Source organism: Sorghum bicolor, chromosome 5 (genome assembly GCF_000003195.3).
Source record: "Sorghum bicolor cultivar BTx623 chromosome 5, Sorghum_bicolor_NCBIv3, whole genome shotgun sequence".
NCBI lineage: Eukaryota > Viridiplantae > Streptophyta > Magnoliopsida > Poales > Poaceae > Sorghum > Sorghum bicolor.
Window position 1 is genome coordinate 67,352,916 of NC_012874.2, and position 25,077 is coordinate 67,377,992.

General features: G+C 41.9%; 2 protein-coding genes, 1 long non-coding RNA gene and 3 other non-coding genes across 10 annotated transcripts; 3 read left to right on the forward strand and 3 right to left on the reverse strand.

The window, feature by feature from the left end:
- TRNAP-AGG lies at window positions 8,592–8,663 on the forward strand. Its single transcript has one exon. It is a non-coding gene; the product is annotated as a tRNA-Pro (tRNA).
- On the forward strand, window positions 11,358–11,429 carry TRNAP-AGG. The gene has a single exon. It is a non-coding gene; the product is annotated as a tRNA-Pro (tRNA).
- Window positions 11,736–11,807, forward strand: TRNAP-AGG. The gene has a single exon. It is a non-coding gene; the product is annotated as a tRNA-Pro (tRNA).
- LOC8068296 (kafirin PGK1) lies at window positions 13,469–14,440 on the reverse strand. Its single transcript, XM_002451084.2, has one exon. The coding sequence runs from the start codon at window positions 14,374–14,376 to the stop codon at window positions 13,567–13,569; it is 810 nt and encodes a 269-aa protein (XP_002451129.1). The 5' UTR covers window positions 14,377–14,440; the 3' UTR covers window positions 13,469–13,566.
- LOC110435544 lies at window positions 17,534–19,139 on the reverse strand. Of its 5 annotated transcripts, XR_002453269.1 has the most exons (4): window positions 18,874–19,138; window positions 18,653–18,726; window positions 18,013–18,570; window positions 17,534–17,908 (listed from the first exon to the last, which is right to left on the reverse strand). It is a non-coding gene; the product is annotated as an uncharacterized LOC110435544 (long non-coding RNA). The 5 variants fall into 5 exon arrangements; XR_002453266.1 differs by having other exon boundaries at window positions 18,013–18,726; XR_002453268.1 differs by having other exon boundaries at window positions 18,653–19,137.
- Window positions 20,814–21,804, reverse strand: LOC8068297 (kafirin PSKR2-like). The gene has a single exon (XM_002451085.2). It carries the CDS (start codon window positions 21,722–21,724, stop codon window positions 20,909–20,911), a length of 816 nt encoding a protein of 271 aa, XP_002451130.1. The 5' UTR covers window positions 21,725–21,804; the 3' UTR covers window positions 20,814–20,908.

A 25,077-nucleotide genomic window follows, 5' to 3' on the forward strand; every position in this document is an offset into this window, starting at 1 on the left:
GCTAAAGGCCAGCGTCCGGTGCCTCCGCACAGAGCGTCCGGTGAGTGTTTCCAACTGAGAAACACTCCCGCGACTTCTCCAAACTTCCCACCGGCGCAATAGAAAATATGCACTTAATTTTCTCAAAAGCGCCGAATGTGCTTCTCAAAAGCGCCGAATGTGCTTCTCAAAAGCGCCGAATGTGCCGAATGTGCTTCTCAAAAGCGCCGAATGTGCTTCTCAAAAGCGCCGAATGTGCCAACACCAGGGAGAGAGAAACCCACACCTCTCTTAACCCTAGGAACTCCACCTCCTTTGCAAATGTACCAACACCACCAAGTGTACACCACCATGTGCATGTATGTTAGCATTTTCACAAACATTTTCCCAAAGGAGTTAGCCTCTCAACTTGCCACGCCACTCGATCCTAACACGTATGCAAAGTTAGATCGCTCAAGTGGCACTAGATGACCGATATGCAAACAAGTTTGCCCCTCTTGATAGTACGGCCATCTATCCTAAATCCGGTCATAAACTTCTCTACACACCTATGACCGGTGAAATGAAAAAGCCCTAGGTTATACCTTTGCCTTGCACTTTCCAATCCATCTCCTCCAATGTTGATGCAACACATGCACCAACCAATCACCAAATGATATGATCCACTTTATATCATCACGTGACCGTATTGGTTCATCGATCTTGACCTCACTTGCTCTTCACCGTTGCCTCGGTCCATCGGCGCCAAGTCTTGCTCAAGCTTCACCGTCACACGCGGTCCCTCGCTTCAAAGCCTCCGACTTGCCCTTCACTCTTGCAACCGGTCCATCGAGCCAAGCCTCATCTTGATCTTCTCCACCTTGGTCACATGACTCCATGTCATGTCTCATATGCAATGAGCTCCTCCATCATATCATCACCTGTGGACTAATCTCCTGTGTATCTCACATAAACACTATTAGTCCACCTAAGTTGTCACTCAATTACCAAAACCAAACAAGGACCTTTCACACAGTAAGTAAATAAGTTAACAATTCTCTAATCTCACAAGACAAGCAAAAGAAAAATGCAACAATAATATTTGTTTGTTGCACATTACCTGCAGGCCCTCTTGGATATCTTGGAGACAAGACCAAAAGGTAGCAGGCTGTTTGTTCTTCTCATCAACTACAGAAAGTTGTTCATTAGTTTGCAAGCAATAAAGAGAATTTGCTGAAATAAATTACAAAGAGCAAGTTAAATATATTGAAAGCACATGTTAAATATACCTTTGTACTTGTTTCTAAGCCAATCCTGGGAGCACATAAGAGCCTCCAACATTTTAGTAGTGAGTCTACTGCGATGCTCGCTAAGTACTCTACCACTGGTACTGAAAGCAGATTCTGAAGCAACTGTTAGCATAAATATCTCTAGCAATCCTCCTTAGAGTTGGATATCTAGTTCCAGCCACCTTCCACCAGTCTAAGACATTGAAGTTCTTTGTGTGCATATTCACCATTTCTTCATCTAAGTAGCGATCAAGCTCAGACTTGAACCCCATACTTGCTGGCCTTCTACTTGCAATGCGTGCACTAATGTCAAATAAAAAATCATCATTGCTGCCCAAGGAAGCTGTTGCTGAATTGCTGCCCTCAACATCTTCAACCACATGATACTCACACATCAAATCAGCCAATAAGTTCTTAACCTCCACAACCCTCTCACATGCATTACCACTACCTGACTCACCAAGCAAATCCTCATAACAAATCAGCAACACAGCAGTCTTAAATCTAGGATCAAGGATGGTGGCAATACCCATTAGCCCTTGGATGTCAGACCAATACTTGTCAAACTTAGCTATCATGTTAGCAGACATGGCTTCTACTAATGGATTGCCACAAGATGACCACTGCCTAATTTGCTTTCTAATCTTTGCAATTCTAGTGAAGTAGATATTGGCAGTCACATAATCAGTTCCAGAAAATAAGACAGTGATATCATAGAACAACCTAAGCCTCTCCACAACATCCTCAGCAAATTTCCACTCCTCATCACTTGGCAAAGAAGTGTATTGTCTGTCTACACGGCTTGCTCTAGAGAACACGGCCTTATAGGGCAGTGCAGTAGACAACATGTTAAAAGTTGAGTTCCATCTAGTCCTACAATCCAGATGTATCTTGGTTGTAATGTCAACTTTAACAAATTTGGCTATCTCCTCAAACTTTTCTATCCTTTTGGGAGTGGCTGTCCAATAAGCTACACTATCACGAATGTTCTCAATTGCATCTTTCAGCACATCTAAACCATCTTTTACAATCAAATTCAGAATATGTGCAGAACAACGCATGTGTAATAATTTACCATCATTCAAGAGCTTATGTTTTCCAAGATTCCTCACAAGGATAGGGATTACCGCATCATTTGTGCTGCAATTGTCTAGGGTCACTGCAGATATTTTCTCATCAAGATTCCATGCAACCATTGATTCATACAATTCTTCACCAATTACATCAGCAGTGTGAGGTGCAGGAACATAGATGAACCTACATTAACAACAAAAAAACATGCTATGCAAGTGTGCAGCAATAGATTTATGAAGTACTATGACAAGTGAACACACCTCATGATGATATTTCTAAGGGTCCAAGACTCATCAATGAAGTGAGCAGTGATAGCCATGTAACCTCTCTTTTGATTGTCAGAGGTCCATAAGTCAGTAGTTATAGCCACTCTGGATTCAATTCCAGCCATGTACTCAATGGCTTTTTTCCTCTCCACCTCGTATTGAGCCACAATATCAGATCTGAAATAAAATTACAGCCCACATGATCAGCCAACATTACCTGAAAAGCCATTGTAGCTAACATGATATGCAATAACATGCAGTAAACCATGTACCTTATTGTGTTCCTAGTTCCCATTTTGAATAGGGGCTGAAGTGCACCCACAAATCTGCGAAAGCCAACATGATCAACCATGCTTAAAGGGTATTCGTGCAGCACTATCATTGCACTAAGTTCTCTTCTAGCTACATCCTGATCAAATATATAGTTCTCCACTGAAACTGTGCCCACATCTGTTTTACCAAATCTCAAAGATACTTGTGCCATCGTCTTTCCATTGAGCTTGATCTTCCTTTGCACACAACCCTTCAAATGAACATGAAGGTGCTTAGTACCATTTGTACTTGTAGCAGAAAGTTGTTTGAAGCAATATATGCATTTTGCTCGGACTGTGCCATTGAACTTCACTCTCTTGAACTCTGTCCAAACAGCCGATGTGAGCTTCCTCTTAGAACCAGCTTCCACACCATCCTCTTCCTCCTCTACTTCCATGTCATCATCATCTTCTATCTCAATTGGCCTTGACTCATTGTCTGATTCAGGTTGAGGGGATGTAGATAGCGCTTGTGATTGTGAAGGTGAAGCTTGCGACAATGGAGACTGACTGACACTTGCAGTAGACATTTTTTTGACTCTGTACAAAACATACATTTCATCACATCGAATCACCATCACTACTACTACACTGATGCATTTAAAAAGAACACTTAATAAATCACCACACATGCACTGAATAAACCACTTAATAAATCACAACTACCGCACTTAATAATTATTTTTGGTCTTTACACATCAGATCAAAGAAAATGCTAAAAAACACATTACTAATTTGTGGAAAAATTGAACAACACTATATTTTCATTAATACTAATAAGCGAATCTGCAACAGCTTCAAGATGATTCCTTACCCCAAAGGACGCACGGTGTTTCGACCGGCAGCAGTGACTGAAGTTGGAGACACAGGAGGTTTCTTTGTAAGGCGCTGGTTTCTTGCCGTTGTGGGCTTGACGAGGCCTTGATTCGCTACTGTCGTAGGCTTCACAGGGCGCCGCTTTGTCACCGTCGGCTCTGCGGGGTCAACGATGACAGGCTGCTGGGAACGCGCAGGAAGCAGCAGGGATGTAGGAGCACCCGGCGGTGGAGGTGAAGGCAACCCTTGCTTGCCAGCGTCCTTGTCCACGACGAGGATCTCGGCCTCCGGATCTGTGGTCGCAGTCGCAGGTGCCTCGGTGACGGCGTCCCTTCGGGACGACGGGATGGGGTCAGTAGGTGCTACAGCTCTAGATTAGCTACAAGTCTGCATTAGGGTTAAAAGAAAAGGAAGAAGCATCACCGGCCGTCGTCGTTGGCACCACCGTTGGTCACCGCCATGGCTGAGGGTTGGACGCGGTTGGGGAGGGGATGTCAGGCTCCGGCTAGGGTTCGCCGGTTGGGGGCTTGGGGCGCGGCTGCGCGGACGCCTGGAGTGCGGCGGCGGCGCCTGGACGCCTCGTGGCGTGGACTGGGGAGTGGGAAAACGAAAGGTGAGGAGGTGCTCTACGGTTCCAGTCCTATTTATACTTCTAGTTATTGGGCTGGGCTGAATTGTATTACCTGGGCTACATTACACAAGATACAACATTGCAGCGGGTAAAATAAACCCATGGGTTTGCGGGTATGGGTACACTAGGAACGTACCCGTACCCGCAAACCCGAAGGGTATGACTTTGTTCCCATTAATAAACCCATCGGTATGAACATTGACCCATGCCCGTGCTCTAATAGGGTAAAAACCCATCGGGTTTCGGGTCGCGGGTACCCGTTGCCATCTTTAACCACATCACTTCGTACCAATACATGGGCACAAGACCATGGTGATAGCCACGCCAGGATGTGCACTGATGCCCAGACAAGATGGCCTTCCTTGCCAGTTAAGTTAGCTAGTTTCACTCCTTCAGGCTCAGGAACACACGGTCAGGAGAACCTTATCTCTTTGTATACGTCTGGCCCTAGACTCTATATAAGGGCAGCCATGGCATCCTTCCAAGGGGACAAGACTCTCAAGACATCACTGCGGCAGTCCCACTTCACTCTCCTACCTCTTTTCACACTTCTTGTATATCCTATTGTAAGAACTTCAGAACATTCAACCAAGGAACATACACTCGATCTTCTCTGAAACTGGACGTAGAGCTCTAGCCTAAACCAGTATAATTTATTGTGTCTTTTGAATGCTACCATTGTCTTCCTGGAGCAGTGTGATATTCGTACAAATTCACTAGTCGGTTGACAAAACACCAACATGAAGATAATGCAAGGAAAATGGATAAGCCTATTATGGACATAACTATTCTAGTTGATTGCCCATTCATCAATAGTTAATGTGACCTAACTTATAATACCACTACAAAACACATGTTAGACATAATAATTGTGTTAGATTGATCTCAGGCCCAGCCCAACGGCTGGGGCTTTTTCCCTCTGGACCACGCCCGGATCGGGGGCGCCCAATCGATCCATGGTTGGTGGACCCCCGACGCGCTGCGCTATAAAAACAGGAGTGGGGGCCGCAGGCACACTAACCTAAGTTCGCCGTGCTCATCACCCACTCGACAAACCCTAGGCCATCCGAACGGCTTGCGCAGTGGCCTCGGGAAGCACCACTGCGCCATCTCCTTTCTCTGCCATCGTTGGGCAGTGCCGCTGGAGGCCCGAAGGTCGCCGTGATCTACATCGCCGCAACCTCAACACCCTCGCCATGGACGCCACCGGATCTGCTCCCGCCGCTGACGGTCGAAACCTAAACTCCCAGATCTATGTATCTCTTTAATTCTATTCCGATGTAATAGATCTACTGTGTGCATATGTACCAATGTCTTTATTTGTATCTAATATCCCGACTCGATATACTGCTAGTAGATCCTGTCTTTCTATCAATGGTATCAGAGCAAATTAGGGGCCTCGATGCTTTCATTAACCAACCCATCACAAAGAGTTTTGCAACCTGGAGCCAAGTCTAACAACTAGTCCATGGTGCTACTAAAAGAAGATTTTAGGAGAGATGCTCCCTAATGAAAGGTGGTCAATATTGGGCACCGCGCCTTTGGAAATGGTGAGGCGAGCCTGAGAGCAAGATCAATAATAGAGCCAAGTGTTTGGCTATAAGCCAAGTGATTAGAGCCAAGTTAGACAATAAGTTGTCTTATACTTGTCTCTAAAATCTCTTCTCTTTTCTATTCCTTCTCACAACACTTGCTATTTGGGACCATCACTACCTATGCATTCGTGCCCAGCTTGGTGCTTACATAAGAGCCAAGCTATCATCTCTCTCCTCTCTTCTCTCCACATCAACATTAGCTTGGCTATAAACCCATTATTGTACCTGCTCTTAGGCAAACGTCCGCCTCTCTTATCCATTTATAGATGCGCATCTGTGTGATCATTTAATCTACTCCATACATCTGAGATCAAAGGGCCATAAAATGATGGGCATGGCCAAGAGCACAAGATGTGGCCAACCATGACAGCCACGGCAAAACCAAGATGGCAGCACAAAGAACACACACGACCTTGCCGGAGATGGCTAAAACGAGCTGCGGGTGGCAGATTTCAACGAGAAGGGGCCAAACAGAGAGGTGATGGCGTGAGATGATATGGCAAATTGGCAAGGGAGGCTGGGAGGCGTGGATAAAATTGAGTTGCAAAATAGAATGGATGAGGAATTCAGCCTTGTTTGGCTGATTTGTGGGCTATCGGTGCAGACTGGTGGACCGTCAGTCCAACAGTAAATGTAGGAGGGATAAAAGAGGAACAAAGAGGAATTGGGCTATCTTTTTTAGAAAACTTTTGGCCAAACAAGAAATAGACATATATATATATATATATATATATATATATATATATATATATATATATATATATATATATATATATATATATATATATATATATATATATATATATATATATATATATATATATATATATATATATATATATATATATATATATATATATATATATATATTCTACACCCTAGGTGTATAATATTATTCTACATCGTATGAGAAGAAAAAAATACTGAGCAGTACTGAACAATGTTCAGTATCATTCATGACTACACCTAGGACTCTGAAATAATGAAAAATATTAAAACTCAAGTACCGAACAATACTAAATTTTGTTCAGTGCAATAGTTTGGTGTAGAATAATATTCTACACCTAGGGCGAGGACAACGCGTGGAAGCGGATGGAAGAGGAGCTGGCAGAAAAAAGGCAGACTGAAATTTTAGCTTTTTTAGATAGGTATAGATATGAGAGTTTTTGTCTCCCGTTGCAACGCACGGGCATATTTTGCTAGTATGTATATATATATATATATATTAAAAAGTTCGGAACTTGGTTTAAAATATTTGCAAATATTTTCAAACACGTTTGTAAATATCTTGGACCTTTATTTTGAACATATTTTTAAAATGATTTTGAAAGCAAACTTGATGCAAATTTTCAAATTAAATTTGAACTTATTTTCTATATACATTATGTTGAAGTACATGATAAAATCTATTCACAAAAAATAAGGTGTATGGTAAACGCACCTAGACATACATTATGTTGAAGTACATGGTAAAATCTATATACCCAAAAAAGCAAGAACGACTTACAATTTGGAATAGAGGGAGTATTACAGATAAGCACTGAACTTAATTTATTCTCATATAGAGAACCAGCAAACAATTATATACTACAATGTTGTTGTGGAACAGAACTAACTTGCATTGCCGAAACTGTTTAGTGCCATCTTTCATGATAATGAGAAACTCATGTTGTCCTTGTGCTGCTGAATTAGTGGTAGGAATAGAATATTTTACAGTGGTGTTATTATAACATAATTACTGAAGAAATGATCATTATATTGTTCTCTCTTTCCTAGGCCTATACACTTCGTTACTGAACCAGGCCAGCACTTTTCAACAATTTCTACCTGTACTATGGTCAAAACAAAATAACTAAAACATTAACCACTGAGCTATCCATCAGAAGACAGAATCTTGAACAGCTAAATGTCGTATGAATGTTTTTGTCTGAAATTAGGCAGATACAAAACTCTATCTCTCATAACTAGAGAATACATCTCTTGTAGAAAAGAAGAAGATATAAATCGATATTAGGTGACGGTGGCCCTGCAGGGCCCGGGCTCAACTCCGATACCCTTACCTCCCAGGCAAGGGTATCTTTCCCTCCAATAAGGTTCCCTCCCCGAGAGGAAACCTTATCTCAATTGAAATACTAGACTAAAGCTCTAGCTCTATCCTTACCTAACCTATATTGGGTAATTTATCCATCTCGGGATACAAGGGTAGATAAATAAACCAAGAAAGGGGGATATTATTTATATTTCCGGAGGCCCTGCGGGGCGGCTTCGATAGGCTTCCCTCCTCCAAGGAAAGCCTATCTCAGTTCGATAGAGTTCCCTTCCCGAAAGGAAACTCTATTTGTTTATCGATATGGTTCCCTCCCAGAAAACCATATCTCCGTGGCAATAACCAATTGAAAAAAACAATAAAATCTCGAGAAAAACATATCATGATCATAGGACGGGCTATGATTGCTTACTCCAATCTTGGATAAGTGTCGAAAGACAGGCATACGCATACCTATACGTCAATAGCAAGGGAAGATGGACTCAGACTAATGTCATTTGATACGGCCTTTCGGGATTCATCAAAATGTTCAGTCAAACTCCATCAACCCTAAACTTGACTTTGAAAAGACTCTAATCGATTTTCCTGCACATAGACTAGACTTGGGGATTTAGTCTAGTGGTAAGATGTACGCTTAGGGAGCGTAAGGTCCCGAGTTCAATTCTCGGAATCCCCAACCTGAAAATCTTTTTTAGATTTTGATGCCAGCGGCAGGTTGCCATGGATGATTGGAGAACTATATTCAGACAATGAAATCTGGACCACTATCATGATGTGAAGATAAGGTGTTGGATACAGCCTTAAAACTTGCTAGGCGTTAGACTCTTGCATATGGAAACTAAATTGCACTATGTTTGTCAAAACTTTGCTATGTAAGTAAAAAATATTTCCTATCAACACTGAAGTATTTATTTTATCACACAGAACCAATGCAACAAATAATATATAACAGAACTAAACACTCATTACCGACATTGCTTAGCAACATCTTCGCTGAGAGATTACTGATAACCTTTGTTTTGCTTATGCCGCTGAATTCAACAAGAGAAACTTGCACAATATGATTTAGTTAGTGATCAATTATCAGTCTAAAAACTATATTTATGACTAGCTTTATTAGTTTGTAAACATACAACTATGTCATGTTTAACTGAATTTCGATGTAGTCTGTAGTTTATCAGTGTCAAAACTTATTTGTCACAATCCATTTTATTTGTAATGATGGATGTCATTATAATGTAATAACTACGATAATATTATGTAGCACCACCCTTTCCTAGATATACATGTGTTTCATTTCTGAATCAGACGTGCAGTGTTGCCACAATGTGGACCTAAAATGTCATCGGAACAGTAAGAATATTTACCACTGGATTATTAACCCTGTAAAGACAGAACAGATAAATTTAATAAAGCATATGTAAATTTGACATCGGCGTTTTTGTCTGAATTTCTGTGGACACATGCACATAACAGACCAGGGGATTTAGTCTAGTGGTAAGATGTACCTTTAGGGAGTGTAAGGTCTGAGTTCAATTCACGAAATCCGCAACCTGACAAAAAGCTTTTTTGCATTTCGATGTGAAGGATATGGTGCTTCTGGTCGATATCCATTTGGTGAGGATTTTGTCTGCACAGGAACCTGGACCACATTGAGACTGTAAAAGGTAAGAGGTAAAACCGTAAAAGGTATCCTCAAATAAAGCTTTTTTTTTGCATTTTGATGTAAAAGATAGTTGTGCTTGGGCGATATTCATATCATGAGGATTTTTTCAAGAAAATGGAATCTGGACCACATTCTTCTTTGCTTTAGATTTTCAGGGCTCGGAATCAATCCTTGTGCATTGCAACAGGATCAAAACAACACATGGTTCAGTACACAGAGTGGATTTGAACATCTCATGCAACATCTGCACCATGCCACCACACACAATTAGCTGTCTGAGCTTGTAAGCACAGCCCCAGTTCAACCTCAAAGTCCATAAAACAAACCATAAAGAGTTTAGGACTTGCAGCTGGGAGCTAGTACACCATCAAACGTACCTCAAAAGAACACATAAGAAACATTCACAGGTCCAGACACCTGAAGTCCTCCATCTTGTTGGCAGTTGGCACTCCTTCTCATGAATGGTGATGTTTCTGATCAGCTCTATCTTAACTGAAAGGCAGAGCTCCTGCCATTACGTTAAAAAAAAGATCTTTCTGATCAGCAAACACCAACCATCGCACCCTGCCTCTCTGGTCTTGAAGTCACCACCTCCAGATGGGCAAGCATGGCACATCATCATCCAGCTTTTGAGCATCTGGATGGCACCCCACAAATGTGTCATTGAACGACACCCCTGTCCTTGAAAGCAAATGTGGTCTATTAGTTTCCAAAGCCCACACACACCAGCTGCAAAAAAACCATATTTCTCTGTATTCCTCTTATCAGTAATCCGCATCCTAGCCATGGATTCAAAGACACAAGTGGGCAATCCAGAGTTCCAGCAACCGTAGAGAACATCTGTCTATTCCACAAACAAAGAAAGATGATGTCTAATTTCAGTCTATTCCTCACAGAACAAGAGTGAGCCTGCACCTGCAGGCTCCAACGGTCTTCTTCTCCCCACGTTATCCTGAGTCAATAGGAGAAAATTACTTCTATCTGTTGAATTTGACAAAATGAGAAGTTACATAAATTGTCTGGACAATAGAGTATGTGTGGACCACGTTCATATAGTGACAGAGTAATTTGTGGACCTCAAGATTATCAAGTACCAATGTACAGGCCAGAAAGTCACAAGGTTTTAGCTAGGCTCATACCTGTAACTTCAATATAATTAGCATGGTCATTGACTCAACTCCGTGCCATGTATCTACCAGTTTCAACAGGAGTAACATTTTGTTAGTAGTACGGTCACAATATTAATAGAATCTTTTTTTTTTTACTATATGGCTGTAGGATAATATAGAGGAGCTGTTCTGTGCTGCCAGAATAGTGAAGCTTCATGCCCATTCATATGCCATGAGTCCATGACACCTGAATCATGCATGCTGGTATAATGAACATTCCACCAGAAGATGCAGAGGTCCTTTGCTATTGTTTCTATCTTCCAGCTTCGTTTTTGCAATCTTGCATACACCATGCGGTTTCATTTTGTCGAACAAAGCGCATGGATCTTCACAACTACAATTTGTTTGACCAAATTAAAATAGCAAATAACTTTTCCGTGACATGAAATACATGGACTAGTATGAAGGGTCTGATGTCCATCATTCATAGGTCCTGCAGGACAGAGCCTCATAGAAGAATGGATAAAAGCGAATCATCTGAATTTGCTGTCTTTTTCTCATTCTGAAATCCTGCAGGCATACATAGAGCACAGCTGGGGATTTAGTCTAGTGGTAAGATGTACGCTTAGGGAGCGTAAGGTCCCGAGTTCAATTCTCGGAATCCCCAATCTAAATCCTTTTTTGCTGTCCAAATTCAGAGCTCTGGCTTATCCTGAATGCCCTGAAGATGAGGCTTTTGTTTTGGACCACAAGTATGCCTCATGAGGTTCAGAGCTTGTGTGCTCATGTGAGGCTGTTTGGTTCTGTGTGAAGGCCGAGGGCTCTGAGCGTGTATGTCAGATTTACAGGTGTGTGTAACTGTGAATTTCATTTACTCCTGTTTTTTCTGAATAACTTTCCTGCTGTTGCTGTCATGCAGAGACTTATCATGTACAAAATCCATTAAGAGAAAGAAAAACCTTGAAAACAAATAGGGCATTTGGTCTAGTGGTATGATTCTCGCTTAGGGTGCGAGAGGTCCCGAGTTCAATTCTCGGAATGCCCCTAATTTTTTTTATTTTTGTTACAGAATTTTCATTTTTCCTCGAAGTTTTTTTTTCTTCTGACAGAGAATGAATCAGCTCAGCAGCCTTCGAAGCTTTTGTTTTCTTCTGACAGAGAATGAATCAGCTCAGCAGCCTTGCTGCTCTTTCCATAATACGAGAGGCTAACCATGTTCATCTGTTGCGCTTCTGGCTCGAGGCTGAGGCTGGACCTCCGATCCGTCTCTATCTCGATCAGATCTTCAGCTGCCCCTGTTTCAGTTTCAACCTGATTGACTGTTCCGTGCATGTGGCTTTTTGTGGCCGATCGAGTGTCGTCAAATGTAAAGCTTGCGATGCAGTTCTTTTCTTTTTTCTTGTCAATGCGGCGCTTATTTTAGCTTTTAAATGGAAATTGTTCGATCTTTTACTTTACGAAATTTGCACCCACATCCACATCCGGCCACGTTTGACTGAGGAAGGATAACCGCTGTGAACTGGTAGGTGCGACGCGACTCGCGAGCCGCTGCCACTCCCTGCCGCCCACCGCGGGTCTCCACTCTCCAGAACGCCCTCGATCGCTCCGGCCTGCCGCAGCCTATCTGCAACTCCCCTGAAACTTTAGGTCTCCGGATATATAACAATAGATAGATGATCTAAGCACCCCAGTACGGTGTGGTGTCCATCGGTAAACATCACATTTTAATATATGCCACCTGCAGAAAAGTGAGCTAGCGTGTTGAGCAGCCAATTTCACGCAAGTGTGGTGTCGCTCAACAAAGTTTTGTTTAGCTTATTAATGGGATAATAATAATTTAAACTTTGATTTCATCATAACACTTTTTAGACCAAGAAGTTCCGTACTTTGTTGTAACAAATATCAAAACTATTACCATAGGACCCAACTGATTTAATGACCTTAGTGTTGTTAAGTACATGGGATCCAAAGATTCCTTATATGTCTACTCCCTCGATTATACCCATAAAACAAGTCGTTTTGGACAATGGTACGGTCTCCAAAGTCTAACTTTGACTTCTTGTTTTTATAAAATTTTTTATCAAAAAGTGGTATTTTTCAAGACAAATCTATTCATATGGTTTTCATATTTTTAAACTCAATAACTTAAAAGTTATTCATGATTTATATTCCTAATGGCTGACCTAAACCTTGTCCAAAACGACTTGTTTTATGGGTATGGATGGAGTACAGTATTATGGTGGCATGCACAATGGGTTCTAGTTAAAAACATATGCACCAAATATTTACTGAAAATACTAATTAAGAGGTAAAACTTTAGATGAATAACTTTAGACGCACATATAGGTTTGCTCCTGAACTTATACTATGTTTTGCTTGGTATACATGCATCTGATTTGACTATGTTTTGCTTTGCCGTTATTTTTGTTGCTGTCTCCGCTTTCCGAGTGTGGCACCCAGCAAACGGTTTGCCGAGTGTTTTTTTTTACCGTTTGCCGAGTGCCCTAGACACTAGGCAAAGCGCGCGATTCCAATAGTGCATCTATCGTATAAAAACACACACACCCAAGTTAGAATATTCAGGTCGGGCAGGCACATCTTTAGATTGATGAAGTATTATGTTATTGTCCACAAATTAACCAAGCATGTGTCTTTAATTATGATGTGATGTTTTCAATCGCATATATGAAGAACATAATTACGAAATAGACAAATAAATCTCAACCAATATATTGATTATTTTAGGAAAGTTGCCCATGCCGGTATGAGAGCTTTGTTATCAAGTACAACAACTCATATGTAATCTAGAAGATGGCACCACCAATGATGGGTTGCTGCCACGACAAGGCAGGGTTAACCAAAGATATCTGGTTGAATGACGACAATTGTTGTTGCTGTAGGAAGGCGGCAACTAATGGATTGGCAACTACCAGTGGATTAACCGGAAGCAGCTGTTGTTGTTGCAAGTATGCGTCAGTGTTTGCCAGAGCCAGTTGGTTGATTGGAAGCAACTGTTGCTGTTGCAAGTAAGCGGTAGGGTTTGCCATGGCTAGTTGACTGAGCGCCGGTAAGATCTGTTGAAATTGTTGTTGTTGTAGGTATGTAGCGGCATTGGTGGCAGCCTGTGGGTTGGATAGAAGCAGTTGTTGTTGTACGTAGGCGGTTGGATTCGCCATGGCTAGTTGCAACTGTTGTTGTTGCTGGTATGCAGCAGCATTAGCCAGAGAATGTGGGTTGGATGTAAGCAGCTGTTGTTGCAAGTAGGCGGCCTGGTTCGCCACGGCTAGTGCACTGAGTGATGACAAGAACTGTTGTTGTTGTTGTTGTTGTTGTTGTTGCTGCTGCTGCTGCGCTGTGATGGTCTGTACGGTTAGATGGGCCAAGGATTGCTGCTGCAATTGGGCAATTGGTTGTTGTAAGATGCTCGCCGAAAGCACCTGCTGTAGGCCATAGGCCTGCACAGCTAGGTGTTCATTCCCTAAAGCAGTAACAGGTGGGATGAACTGTGGAATAATAGCATTAGGAGCAAGTGAGCACTGTGGAATAATGGCCGCAGTTGTACCGCTCACTAAAAGAGCATGGAGCGCAAGGAGGGCGAATATCTTGGTAGCCATTGTTGGAAGGACGTTGCTAGTTCGTTTCACTTGGTATTTTTCTAATTCCTCTCAATGTTATGGGCGATGGTTTAACTACTGATTTGGGGCCTATTTATATGAGTGAGAGCTCATAGATATCTGTTTAGATTTTGGCTTTTGCCGAACAACAGATAAACTATAGATGACATGGCACCTAGTCGATTTTGACATTTAGTTATCAATTTTATTGGATTATATGGTCTGTGTAGGAAAGACAATTTCCACTACTTACAAGGAAAAGTTGTCATTTTCTATTGGAACTTTTCGATAAATGAGGAGTGACATCACTTCACCTTTACACATGTTATAGCCTTAGCCACATCAGAAATGTTCCACTTTACAGACATGATGTGCAAGTAAAGTTATGACTTGCTCATGTATATCAAAGCCTTTATCAAAGGACTTTGTTGTACTACTGTACTATTTGTCTTGCAACGTAGTTAGATGAAGTTGTTCATCAATGATTGAAAAATGCTACAAGATCAAGACAAATTGAAATCCCAGTATGTACAGATGTATGCACACAAATAGAATGTACAAATTAGAATGCTTATAGCTATTATCACACGCACTCCCTGTGTTCTTGATTACAATTGCTTTAGTATTGTGTAAATTTGACAAAGTTTTAATTAAACTTTGATTACAAGAAAAAATTATCAAGTCCTCTGTCATAAATAATATGGTGAAACAATCTTGACATTCACGTGATGGGCAAGGAGGGCGTGATAGCTAGACATGCGGATTGGTAGGCGTGGTAGTGTGGGCGGGCGCCTCCTTGGCCTACAACGTGGCGAGCATGGGTTGGGAGGTCTACATCTGTTTGCCGATTGGAATTCTAGAGGCCCTAACTTGTTAGACGAACCTTTCAAAGACTATATAGTGAACTCTGCCGACCTTCTTTGGTAGTGGGTCAAGAGGGTGCCACCTCAGGCAAAAGGGTAAATCATGGCTCATGGGTAAACATGTAAATCTCTGCTGAGTTTAATAAATTGATATATTAGCCGTACTCACGGACACAAGCGGCTTTGGGGACATCTACTTTAAAGATGATGATTCTTGTTATGTTAAGTTGCTCATTTATTTATCGTTTATGCCTTACATTAATTATGTTTAGATTGATCATGTGGTTATGGGAATATTTGCTACCTTGATGCTACTACTCATTAAACATGATATACAACTAAAGGCTAACCGTAGTTTAACCAGTGTCAGCTTATTGAGCCACATGTCTCCTTGCTATAATTGTTGAGTACGGTATGTGCTCACTCTTGCTATTTCACCACACCTCAGAATGGACATCAGAACCAGATTAGAATGTGGATTACCATAATGAGTTTAGGCTTGTGATCAACTAGTCAGTTGTCCCTGTGAAATTGGATCGCTCAAAGAACAGTGTCTTTCCGCTATTTGCTATCTAAGGTTATATCTTTTATACTAAGTACGTTATATATTAATCATTTGTCTTCTGATATTACCCTTATTTATAACTATATCAGAGATTTGACTTCCTGGGCTTACATATAGTGTGTATCTAGTTGTATTCTTAAAATCGGGTGATACACATGCACACAAATAGAGTGTACAAATGGAATGCTTATAGCTAAACATGGCAGTTGCCACACAGTTAATGTTCTTAATTACAATTTACTTTAGTACTCCATCCATCCATTTATCAAAGTCATTTTAGGGTCGTATGCAGTGACCAAGGAGAAATTAATTTGGCCAATAAAAGGAGCTGCATGCAGATGGTTGAATTAATTAGACCAGTGAGAGGAGCCGCATGTGCTTGGCAAAAGGTGAAAATAGTGATCCCTAGCTTAGATGACTCCAATTCTTGAAGATTTTTTTTCGGTAAGATGACTCTCGAATAGGTAGAGGGAGTATTGTCTAAACCTAATATTGGCGACAAAAATGACTAAGTAATGAGTTCTATCCTAAATAATACAAGAAATCAAACTTGATGTTCAAAAATTTTGATACAAAGTTTCTAGGAAGTATGTCAAAGTTAGGGAAAATTAATTTAGGGAAAAGCTAGAGCATGCAAAAAACTAGAGAGTATATGTTGAACTCTAGCTCTTGATTCAAATAGATGTGTATCTAGATTTTACTAATGTTAAAGTTAACTTGTTTCCATGTAGAATGGAGAATGACAAATTTTATGCAACTTTTATGCCTTCCACTAGCTACAATCAGAGTCTAACCTTCAATATACATATGAAGAGGACCATGGCCACCTTCCTAGCTATCTGAAACATAAGTTAGGGCTCAAAGGCATAGATTGATTTGAGAAGGAAGACAACATGATCATTAATGCAAACCTTTCTCAGCAATGCTACAAAAACTCAAGAAAAAAGAGACTAAGAAGAGGTTAGCATTGATTTTTTATAAAAAACTACAACATCCAAACTTGAAGTATTCCATGACAAACACACTCCATATTGTTTTTTTGCTAGAACAATGTGCCATGGGAACACATATTTAATTCCTCAAAGTCACCGTAAAGGGATCTTTGTTTTCACTACACGCAAGTTGAATCTCGTCCCATAGAATATCGAGAACATTGGAATAGTAAGCTTAATCGCTAGGTTTAGGCACCCATTTGGGGCTAAGGAAATCCAGTATAGCTAAAAATATTTAAAAAGAATTAACTTAATTGACACCTATTCAAAGCAAGGGTAAAACTCTTCATGGATTTCTTCACTGTTTATTTTTTTATTTACAAAGGAATTGTATGAGTCTATATAATTTTGCCATTGGTGCTCATACAGATGTCATAAGACATTCCTTCTACTTTTATATGACACTAGGTAGCGTGCCCGTGCGTTGCTACGGGATAACTAACAATTTGTACTAAAAACACATGGATCACACGATAAAATAACAATACTGTAAAAAATAAATAGCAATATTAAAATAATATTTAATTTAAAAAATAAAGTTATTAAAATAATATTTAATTCAAAAAGTAAAGTTTGTGAAATTAAAAGTCACGAAGAGCGCGGTGTCGTAGGCTCACAACTCTACTTTATAGACATGTGTGCAACTGTGCGGCAGCCATATGATGGACAATCAAAGCTGCAGTGGTCAGCACCAGCAGAGAAGTTAGAGAGCAGAACCTTGCTATTCAGAAAAGAGCTCATTGAATAAAAAATCTATATGGCCAAAAAAATGATACACACTATAACTCTCACTCTCCACACAGTCTTCAGTTAGCATGCAAGTACCTAAACAATAACACTCACTCGTCTAGTATAACCATATGCAATGGCTTTTTGTAAAATTTAGAGAGTTTAGTAGTAGTCGACAGTAGTATTGCCACGGCTTGCCTTCTCCACCGAGTGCTCCTCCTTGTCTGATTCAATTTTCAGCACGGCTTGCCTCCAGACTCTAGTAACAAACACATGAGAATACACTTTTACACAGCTAGTAACAAACACATGAGAAGTACCTCTCTGAAGCTCCTCATCGACTTTGTGACTATTAGCCGCCTCCACATCTATCTTAGCAGTCACTTCATCGATACCAAAAAGGACAATATCACACAACAAAAATAAAAATTTTCTAACAGGTCTAATTGGAACACCAAAATTTGGCATGGCGAAATATCAAACATACTTTTCTCGTCGCTCACGAAGGTGTCCCTGAGGTGGCTCTCCCTCACAAGTGAGTCGTGGAAAGAGGCAGCAAGGAAACAGAATCACATTGTTTTTTTGTTATGAGAACTGGTTGTGCCTTGTTATTGTCTTTCAGTTTTCCACTACCATTAAGATCCATTGCTTTCATGTCAGCTTTCAGAAACCTCATATAGCTGCAATAATTTGAAAATACATTGGCAGTTCACGGAAACAAGTTATTTAAATCTGACATCCTATGAACGACTATATAGATAGGCTATGAACCAAGGTTATCCATACAACTTAAACAGATCAACATATGTAGGATAACTCTGAAAATAAATTAAGACCAAAGAATCAGACAAATATAATTATTTAATATTTAATGTTTGTTTATTACCAACTTTAGGATTACAGCAGACATGCACATCTTTATACGAAAATATGTAATAGAAAAATTTAAAAATAGCATACCAATTTCATATCAAATTCATCGTATTAACCGATTCCACAAAAGTGATGCCTAGGACCATGAAGTCATCTATCTCCTTCAGCAGGTCTGCAGAAGCACATGTGCCACCATCAGCACCATGCACAATCCTAGAAATGTAAATCATTTTAGCACATGATGAAATTGAAACCAGGATCCTGTTGTTCTCCTCATTGGTCCAAGCTAACCCTTGCCGCTTCTATTGCGTGAATGGCAATCTGTCGTCTAGTAGGAGAATAAAAAAAAGCACACATCGAGCAGGTTGTTAGTCCTGTCCGGAATCAGATTACAGCACCCAAACAGTAGGAGCGGAGAGGAAAGGAAATGTGGGGCAGGTGAGCGGGCAGCCGGGCACGTATTGGAAGAACCAACCATTCGAGGAGGCGGTAGCCATTGACGCCGGCGAAGAGGAGGGACTGCACGGGACGATGAAGAACCGCAGCAAAACTCTTCGAGATGGAGGTGCCGAGATTCCGCTGCCGGTCACCGGAGTTCGTGCGGGCAGCGGGGGGCGACCACCGGCGGGACACAGCAGGTCGCAGTTCCTCGGCCACCGGAGTGGCCACCGGCATTCTCGGTGTAGGCAGCGGGCACCGGCACGGTCGCTCGGGCAACCGGCGCACGGCGGGGGCGCGGGGTGCGGCCACCGGCGGGTGGCAGCACGGGCAGCAGGGCGCGGGCACCAGAGTCCGCGCGGGCGCGGCGCAGGTAGGGCAGTGGGCGCCACCGGCGGCCGCACGGCGGGGGCACGGGGCGTGGCCACCGACGTCTTGTTCGGCGCGGGCAGCAAGAGCGAGCGCGCGGCGGGGGCGAGGGGCGTGGCCACCGGCGGCCGCACGGCCGGCAGCGGGGCGCGGCGACCGGACTCCGCGCGGGCACGGCCGGCCACCAGAGTACGCTGCCGACAGCGGGGCGTGCCCACCGACGTCTTCTTCGGCGCGGGCAGCGGGAGCGGGCGCGCGGAGTCCACCAAAGTCCGCTACCGGCAGCGGGGCGTGCCCACCGGCGTCTTGTTCGGCGCGGGCAGCGGGATCGGGCGCGCAGCGGGGGCGAGGGCGTGCCCACCGACGTCTTCTTCGGCACGGGCAGAGGGAGCGGGCACGTAGCGGGGCGCGAGGGGCGTGGCTACCGGCGCGGTCGCTCGGCCACCGGAGATCGAGAGGAGGGAGACCAACGCTAGCAGGAGGCTGCAGGACGGAGAGAAACACGAGCATGATGGAAGGAATGGCGAGCAGGAAGGAAAGCAGAGAAGGAAATATGTGTTTCCTAATATGAGATGCGGATGAGACGATGGAGATCGCAGGGGCGACGAGGCAGGCTGACGAAACAAAAACCGCACCAAAAAAATGTCCCTGTTTTAGTCTTTTTAGTTGTAGGAGATGTGAGTGGAGGATGTGTTGGTTCTAGTGTTTTGAGCTACACCTAGTACAAGGAAATTGCAAGGAGTAGGAGTTAGAAAGGCACTCTTGGTGGAGTTTGATCTCTACAAAATTATAGGATGGCGGTGACCAGTTCACACTTCAATCATGGGGCTTTACTTTTGGATTTAGATAGCCTAAATCAAAATATTATTTTAGTGGATGTGGTGTCCATGGGCAAGGATCCCATCTTTGATTATGCTAGCTAGCAGAAACATGAGCTAACGTGTTGAGCAGCCAATTGCACGCTAGTGTGGTGTCCCTCAACAAAATTTTATTCAATTTATTAGTGGTATAATAATTTAAACTTTATATTCATCATAACAAATTTCTGGCCAAGAAGTTCGATACTTTGTTGTAACAAACATGAAAACTGTTACCGATACGGTGCAACTGGTTTAATGACATTGGTGTCCTTAAGTACATGTGCTCTAAAGATTCGTTATATGTCTACAGTATTATGGTGGCAGGCACAATTTGGGATCTCGTTCAAAGCATATGCATCGAACATTTATTGAAAACAATAATTAAGAGGTAAGACTTTGCATGAACAACTTTGGACGCACATATAGGTTTGCTCATGAACTTATATTAGGTTTTTCTTGCATTGTTATATGTGCATCTAATTTGACAAACCACGGTCAAAGCCTATGTGTCTATCACTTTCTCAAAAGAACATATCATAGATGCAAGTACTCAACTACAAGTGTGTACAGTTGCACCTATCTTATAAACACAGGCACACACCCAAGCAAGATCATTCAAGAGGTCGGGCAAGCACATCTTTGGATTGATGAAGTATTGTGTAATTGTCTACAAATCAACCAAGCATGTCTTTAATTATGATATGATGTTTTTGATTTTATATATGAAGAACATAATTAAGAAATAGACTTAGATAAATCTCAACCAATATATTGATTATTTTAGGAAAGTTGTCCATGCCGGTATGAGAGCTTTGCGATCGAGTACAACAACTCATATATAATCTAGAAGATGCCACCTCCAATGATGGGTTGCTGCCACGGTAAGGCAGGGTTAATCAAAGATATCTGGTTGAATGGCGACGATTGTTGCTGCTGCAAGAATGCGGCAACCAATGGATTAGCAACTACCAGTGGGTTAACTGGAAGCAACTGTTGTTGTTGCAGGTATGCGGCGGTGTTCGCCACAGTGAGTTGGTTGAATGAAAGCGGCTGTTGCTGTTGCAAGTAGGCGACAGGGTTCGCCATGGTTAGTTGACTGAGCGCTGGTAGGATCTGTTGAAGCTGTTGTTGTTGTAGGTATATAGCGGCATTGACCGCAGCTGGTGGGTTGGATGCAAGTAGCTGTTGTTGTTGCAGGTAGGCGGCAGAGTTCACCACGGCTAGTTGAGTGAGCCCTGATAGAACCTGTTGCAGCTGTTGTTGTTGCTGGTATGCAGCAGCATTAGCCAGAACAAGTGGGTTGGATGCAAGCAGCTGCTGTTGCAAGTAGGCAGTAGGGTTTGCCATGGCTAGTGGACTGAATGCTGGCTGGAAGAGTTGTTGCTGCTGCTGCTGTGCTGCGATGGTCTGTACGGTTAGATGCGCTGAGGATTGCTCTTGCAATTGGGCAATTGGTTGTTGTAAGATGCTCGCCGCAAGTGCCTGCTGTAGCCTGTAGGCCTGCACAGCTGGGTGTTCGTACCCAAAAGGAGTAACTGATGGGAGGAACTGTGGAGTAATAGCATTAGGAGCAAATGAGCACTGCGGAATAATAACCGCAGTTGTAGCGCTCACTGAAAGAGCAAGGAGCGCAAGGAGGGCAAATAGTTTGGTAGCCATTGTTGCAAGGACGTTGCTAGTTGGTTTCACTTGGTATGTTTTGATTTGCTCTAAATGTTATGGGCGATGGATTAAGTACTAATTTGGGGTCTATTTATATAAGTGAGAGCTCATGTACATCTGTTTAGATTCTGGCTTTTACCAAATAAAAGATAAGTTATACATGACATGGCACCTAGTCAATTTTGACATTTAGTTATCAATTTCACTGGATTATATGGTCTGCGTATGGAAGACAATTTCCACTATGTACAAGGAAAAGGTGTTGTTTTCTATTCAAACTTTTTGATACATGAGGAGTGACATCACTTCACCTTTACACATATTATAGGCTTTGCCACATCATAAATATTCCACTCTATAGACATGATGTTCATCTAAAGTTATGACTTGCTGATGTGTATCAAAGCCTTTATCAACGGATTTTGTTGTAGTACCATACCTAATCTTGCAATGTAGTTGGGTGAGAAGTTGATCAGCCCTGAATGGAAAAAATGCTACAAGATCGAGACAAACTGAAACCCAATATGTACATATGCATGTACACATATAGAATATACAAAATATAATGCTCATAGCTAAGCATGGCAATTGCCACACACGACCTGTGTTCTTGATTACAATTTTCTTTAGCATTGTATAAATTTGACAAAGTTTTAAATAAACTTTGACGATAAAAAAGAATTGTCAAGTCTTCTATCATAAATAATACAACGGAACAATGTTGGGTCCTTGCCACAATGTTGGCGTTGCTCAGTTGGCTAGGTTCCGCTGCTTCGGAATGATCGACGCAGCATCGCCGTGTCCATCCTTGATGAATAAACAGTGGAGCAGCACAAGGAAGGGAAGAAATGAATGGATGACGCCATGACGATGACTGTACTTTGAGGACTGGGCTGTAATCAGGGCTGGGTCCAAGCTTGGGTGGCCTACACTAGTACACGGAACGGCTTTAGCCCCGGGCCGTAAGGGCCTTTAGTCTCGGCTACGGAACCGGGGCTAAGGTTTCGGGACTAAATGTCCCACCTTAATTGGCAAAAATATAATTACCTTAATTGGCTGCTTCAAAATGTGTGCAACATTTTTTTATAATTACAGGAGCAGATGCCATAATCTTTTTAGAGACACTGTTTTTTCAAAAGAGATTGTAATTCTAGATGCCTCTAAAACTTGTTCTAGATGGCTTAGGTAAGGACTGCGAACCTTTAGTAAGGTCCACTGGTCTTCTCCACCAGCTTTGAACTCGTTTGGAGTTGTTTCCTAGCAAACGGGCCGGGGTAAAATAAAATAGTTTCACTATTGAAGCCTCTTAAAACCTATATTAGGTAGCACGCAAAGAATTTATTTTTTTAGCAGGACTACCTCTAGTATGAGGTACCACACAAAGAAATTAATTATTTTGCATATGAAGTAGGCATATGGTAACCTTTATATCAAAATTACAATGTTTGATGACATCATGTAATTCTTTATTTAAAATAGTGTAGTGGTCCAATTATATATACATTTATAATTCTTATATTTTTTGAATTTTGTGATTTTTTCAAAGGACCTCTGGGATTAGGTCACACGCTATGTTAAATAAATTTGTATTGATGCTCGACAAGATCTATAACTTTATAGTCAAATTTTCTTATTTGATACTATTTAAAAGGTTAATTATGGTTAATTTTTTTGTGAAATTTTAAACTTAAAATTCAAATTTCTCTCGGTGAAATGAAAATGAGAAAATGTCATTATTGGGGAGTGGATAAGAATCAGATCCTAATTTTTATTGATCGCCGTAGTACGAATCGGTATCAGATGGACCGGCGCCTCAACATAATCAGCATTTGTGTCGAGTTATACGGCCAAATTCCTATTTGGGTGCACGTACTCATCACTGCAGTACTCACTGCACCGAAGGGGAGCGTGTCCAGGAAAGATACACGTTCAGCATACTCGACCAGGACGGGCAGGCGTCCTACAAACTCATGTGGCGTTCGGCGTGCAATTTCCTGCAGGTTCGTCGAGTCAAGGGTGGTGGCGATTGCCTCAAGGTCGATCAGGTGCGATGTCACCGTCTACAAGGAGCTCTTCACCGAGGACCGCGACGTATACGCACGATGCACATTCAGTTTGCTCGACAAGGACGGAAACCCTACTAACCACAGCTGCAGCGTAGGCAGCAACAAGAGGTACTACGTGCGCACGGCGGCTAACAGTACCCAACTGTGGGGATCACAAAGTTCATCAATAGGAAGGTGTTGGAGCAGCTGGGACATCTCATGGACGACCGCTTCAGGATCCGGTTCGACGTAAGCGTCCTCAAGCTGGTCCGAAAAGATCAGGACGCCACCGCGACCGCAAAGTTCATCGATGTGCCACCGTTCGACATCCTCCAGCATCTTGCCTATCTCCTCTTGAGTGGCGATATCGGCAGGGGCGGAGCTAGAGTTTGAACATAAGGAGCCGTACAAACCAAGAACAATCATGTGTCAAAACATTATATGACAAAGGTGTACATAGCACCAAAATAAAAGTTTGTGTTGCGATACCAAAAAAGCAGAAGAACTACAAAAAAATAAAGAGAAATTTAATTAGTCTCAGGCCTCTAACCTTCACTTGATCAATCTATTTCTTTGGCCAGGAAAAGAATCACAATAAAAACAAGTAGTTAAACGGAGGCAAAATTAATTAGTACTAGATCCTATCATCAAATGACAAACAATCAGTTATATATCGTTTACCCTCAGACAAGACGTATGGGTAAACTGGTCATTTAAATAGAAGGTTAAACAGAAACACCATACCATTGTTAGTGTTTAAAAGTTGAGTACATGGGCTAAATGACCATTTAGAGTTTAGACGAATAATGATAGAAATATAGGAGATAAGAAAAGATAATAGGATGACTAATGCTAAATAATATAGACCCATTGTTGGAGATAAATTCAGAAGGATTAAACAAGGAAAACGCTGATTTTCAATTAACCAGCTAATTAGAGTGTATGGTAGGGGACAATGTTTGATAGGCATAATAAAATTAAAAGATATGAAGAAAGATCTAGATTTTATTTGTATAAGAAAATATCAGAGATTAATATGAAATAAGAATAAAAAATCTTAGTACAAATAATACCACTAACTAGCTAATTAGACAATTAAACATCTAATCTATAGGGTGTATTATGGGAGTTATGGGAAGGTTGGGGGTGCCAGGCCCAGCTCCGCCCCCTTCCCTCCCCCTCTGGATATGGGCTAGGGCCCACCCCAAATTTTAATCACTAGGGGAAAAGCCTCTAGCTAGGTCACCATTGGGCGCGTGGTCGAGCTGGAGGCCTGCAGCGACCTACCGGACTCACTCTCGACGT

Excerpts from the sequence above, each read along its gene's own strand:
- LOC8068297 (XM_002451085.2), bottom strand. The coding sequence starts at position 21,724 with ATGGCTACCAAACTATTTGCCCTCCTTGCGCTCCTTGCTCTTTCAGTG.
- LOC8068296 (XM_002451084.2), bottom strand. The coding sequence starts at position 14,376 with ATGGCTACCAAGATATTCGCCCTCCTTGCGCTCCATGCTCTTTTAGTG.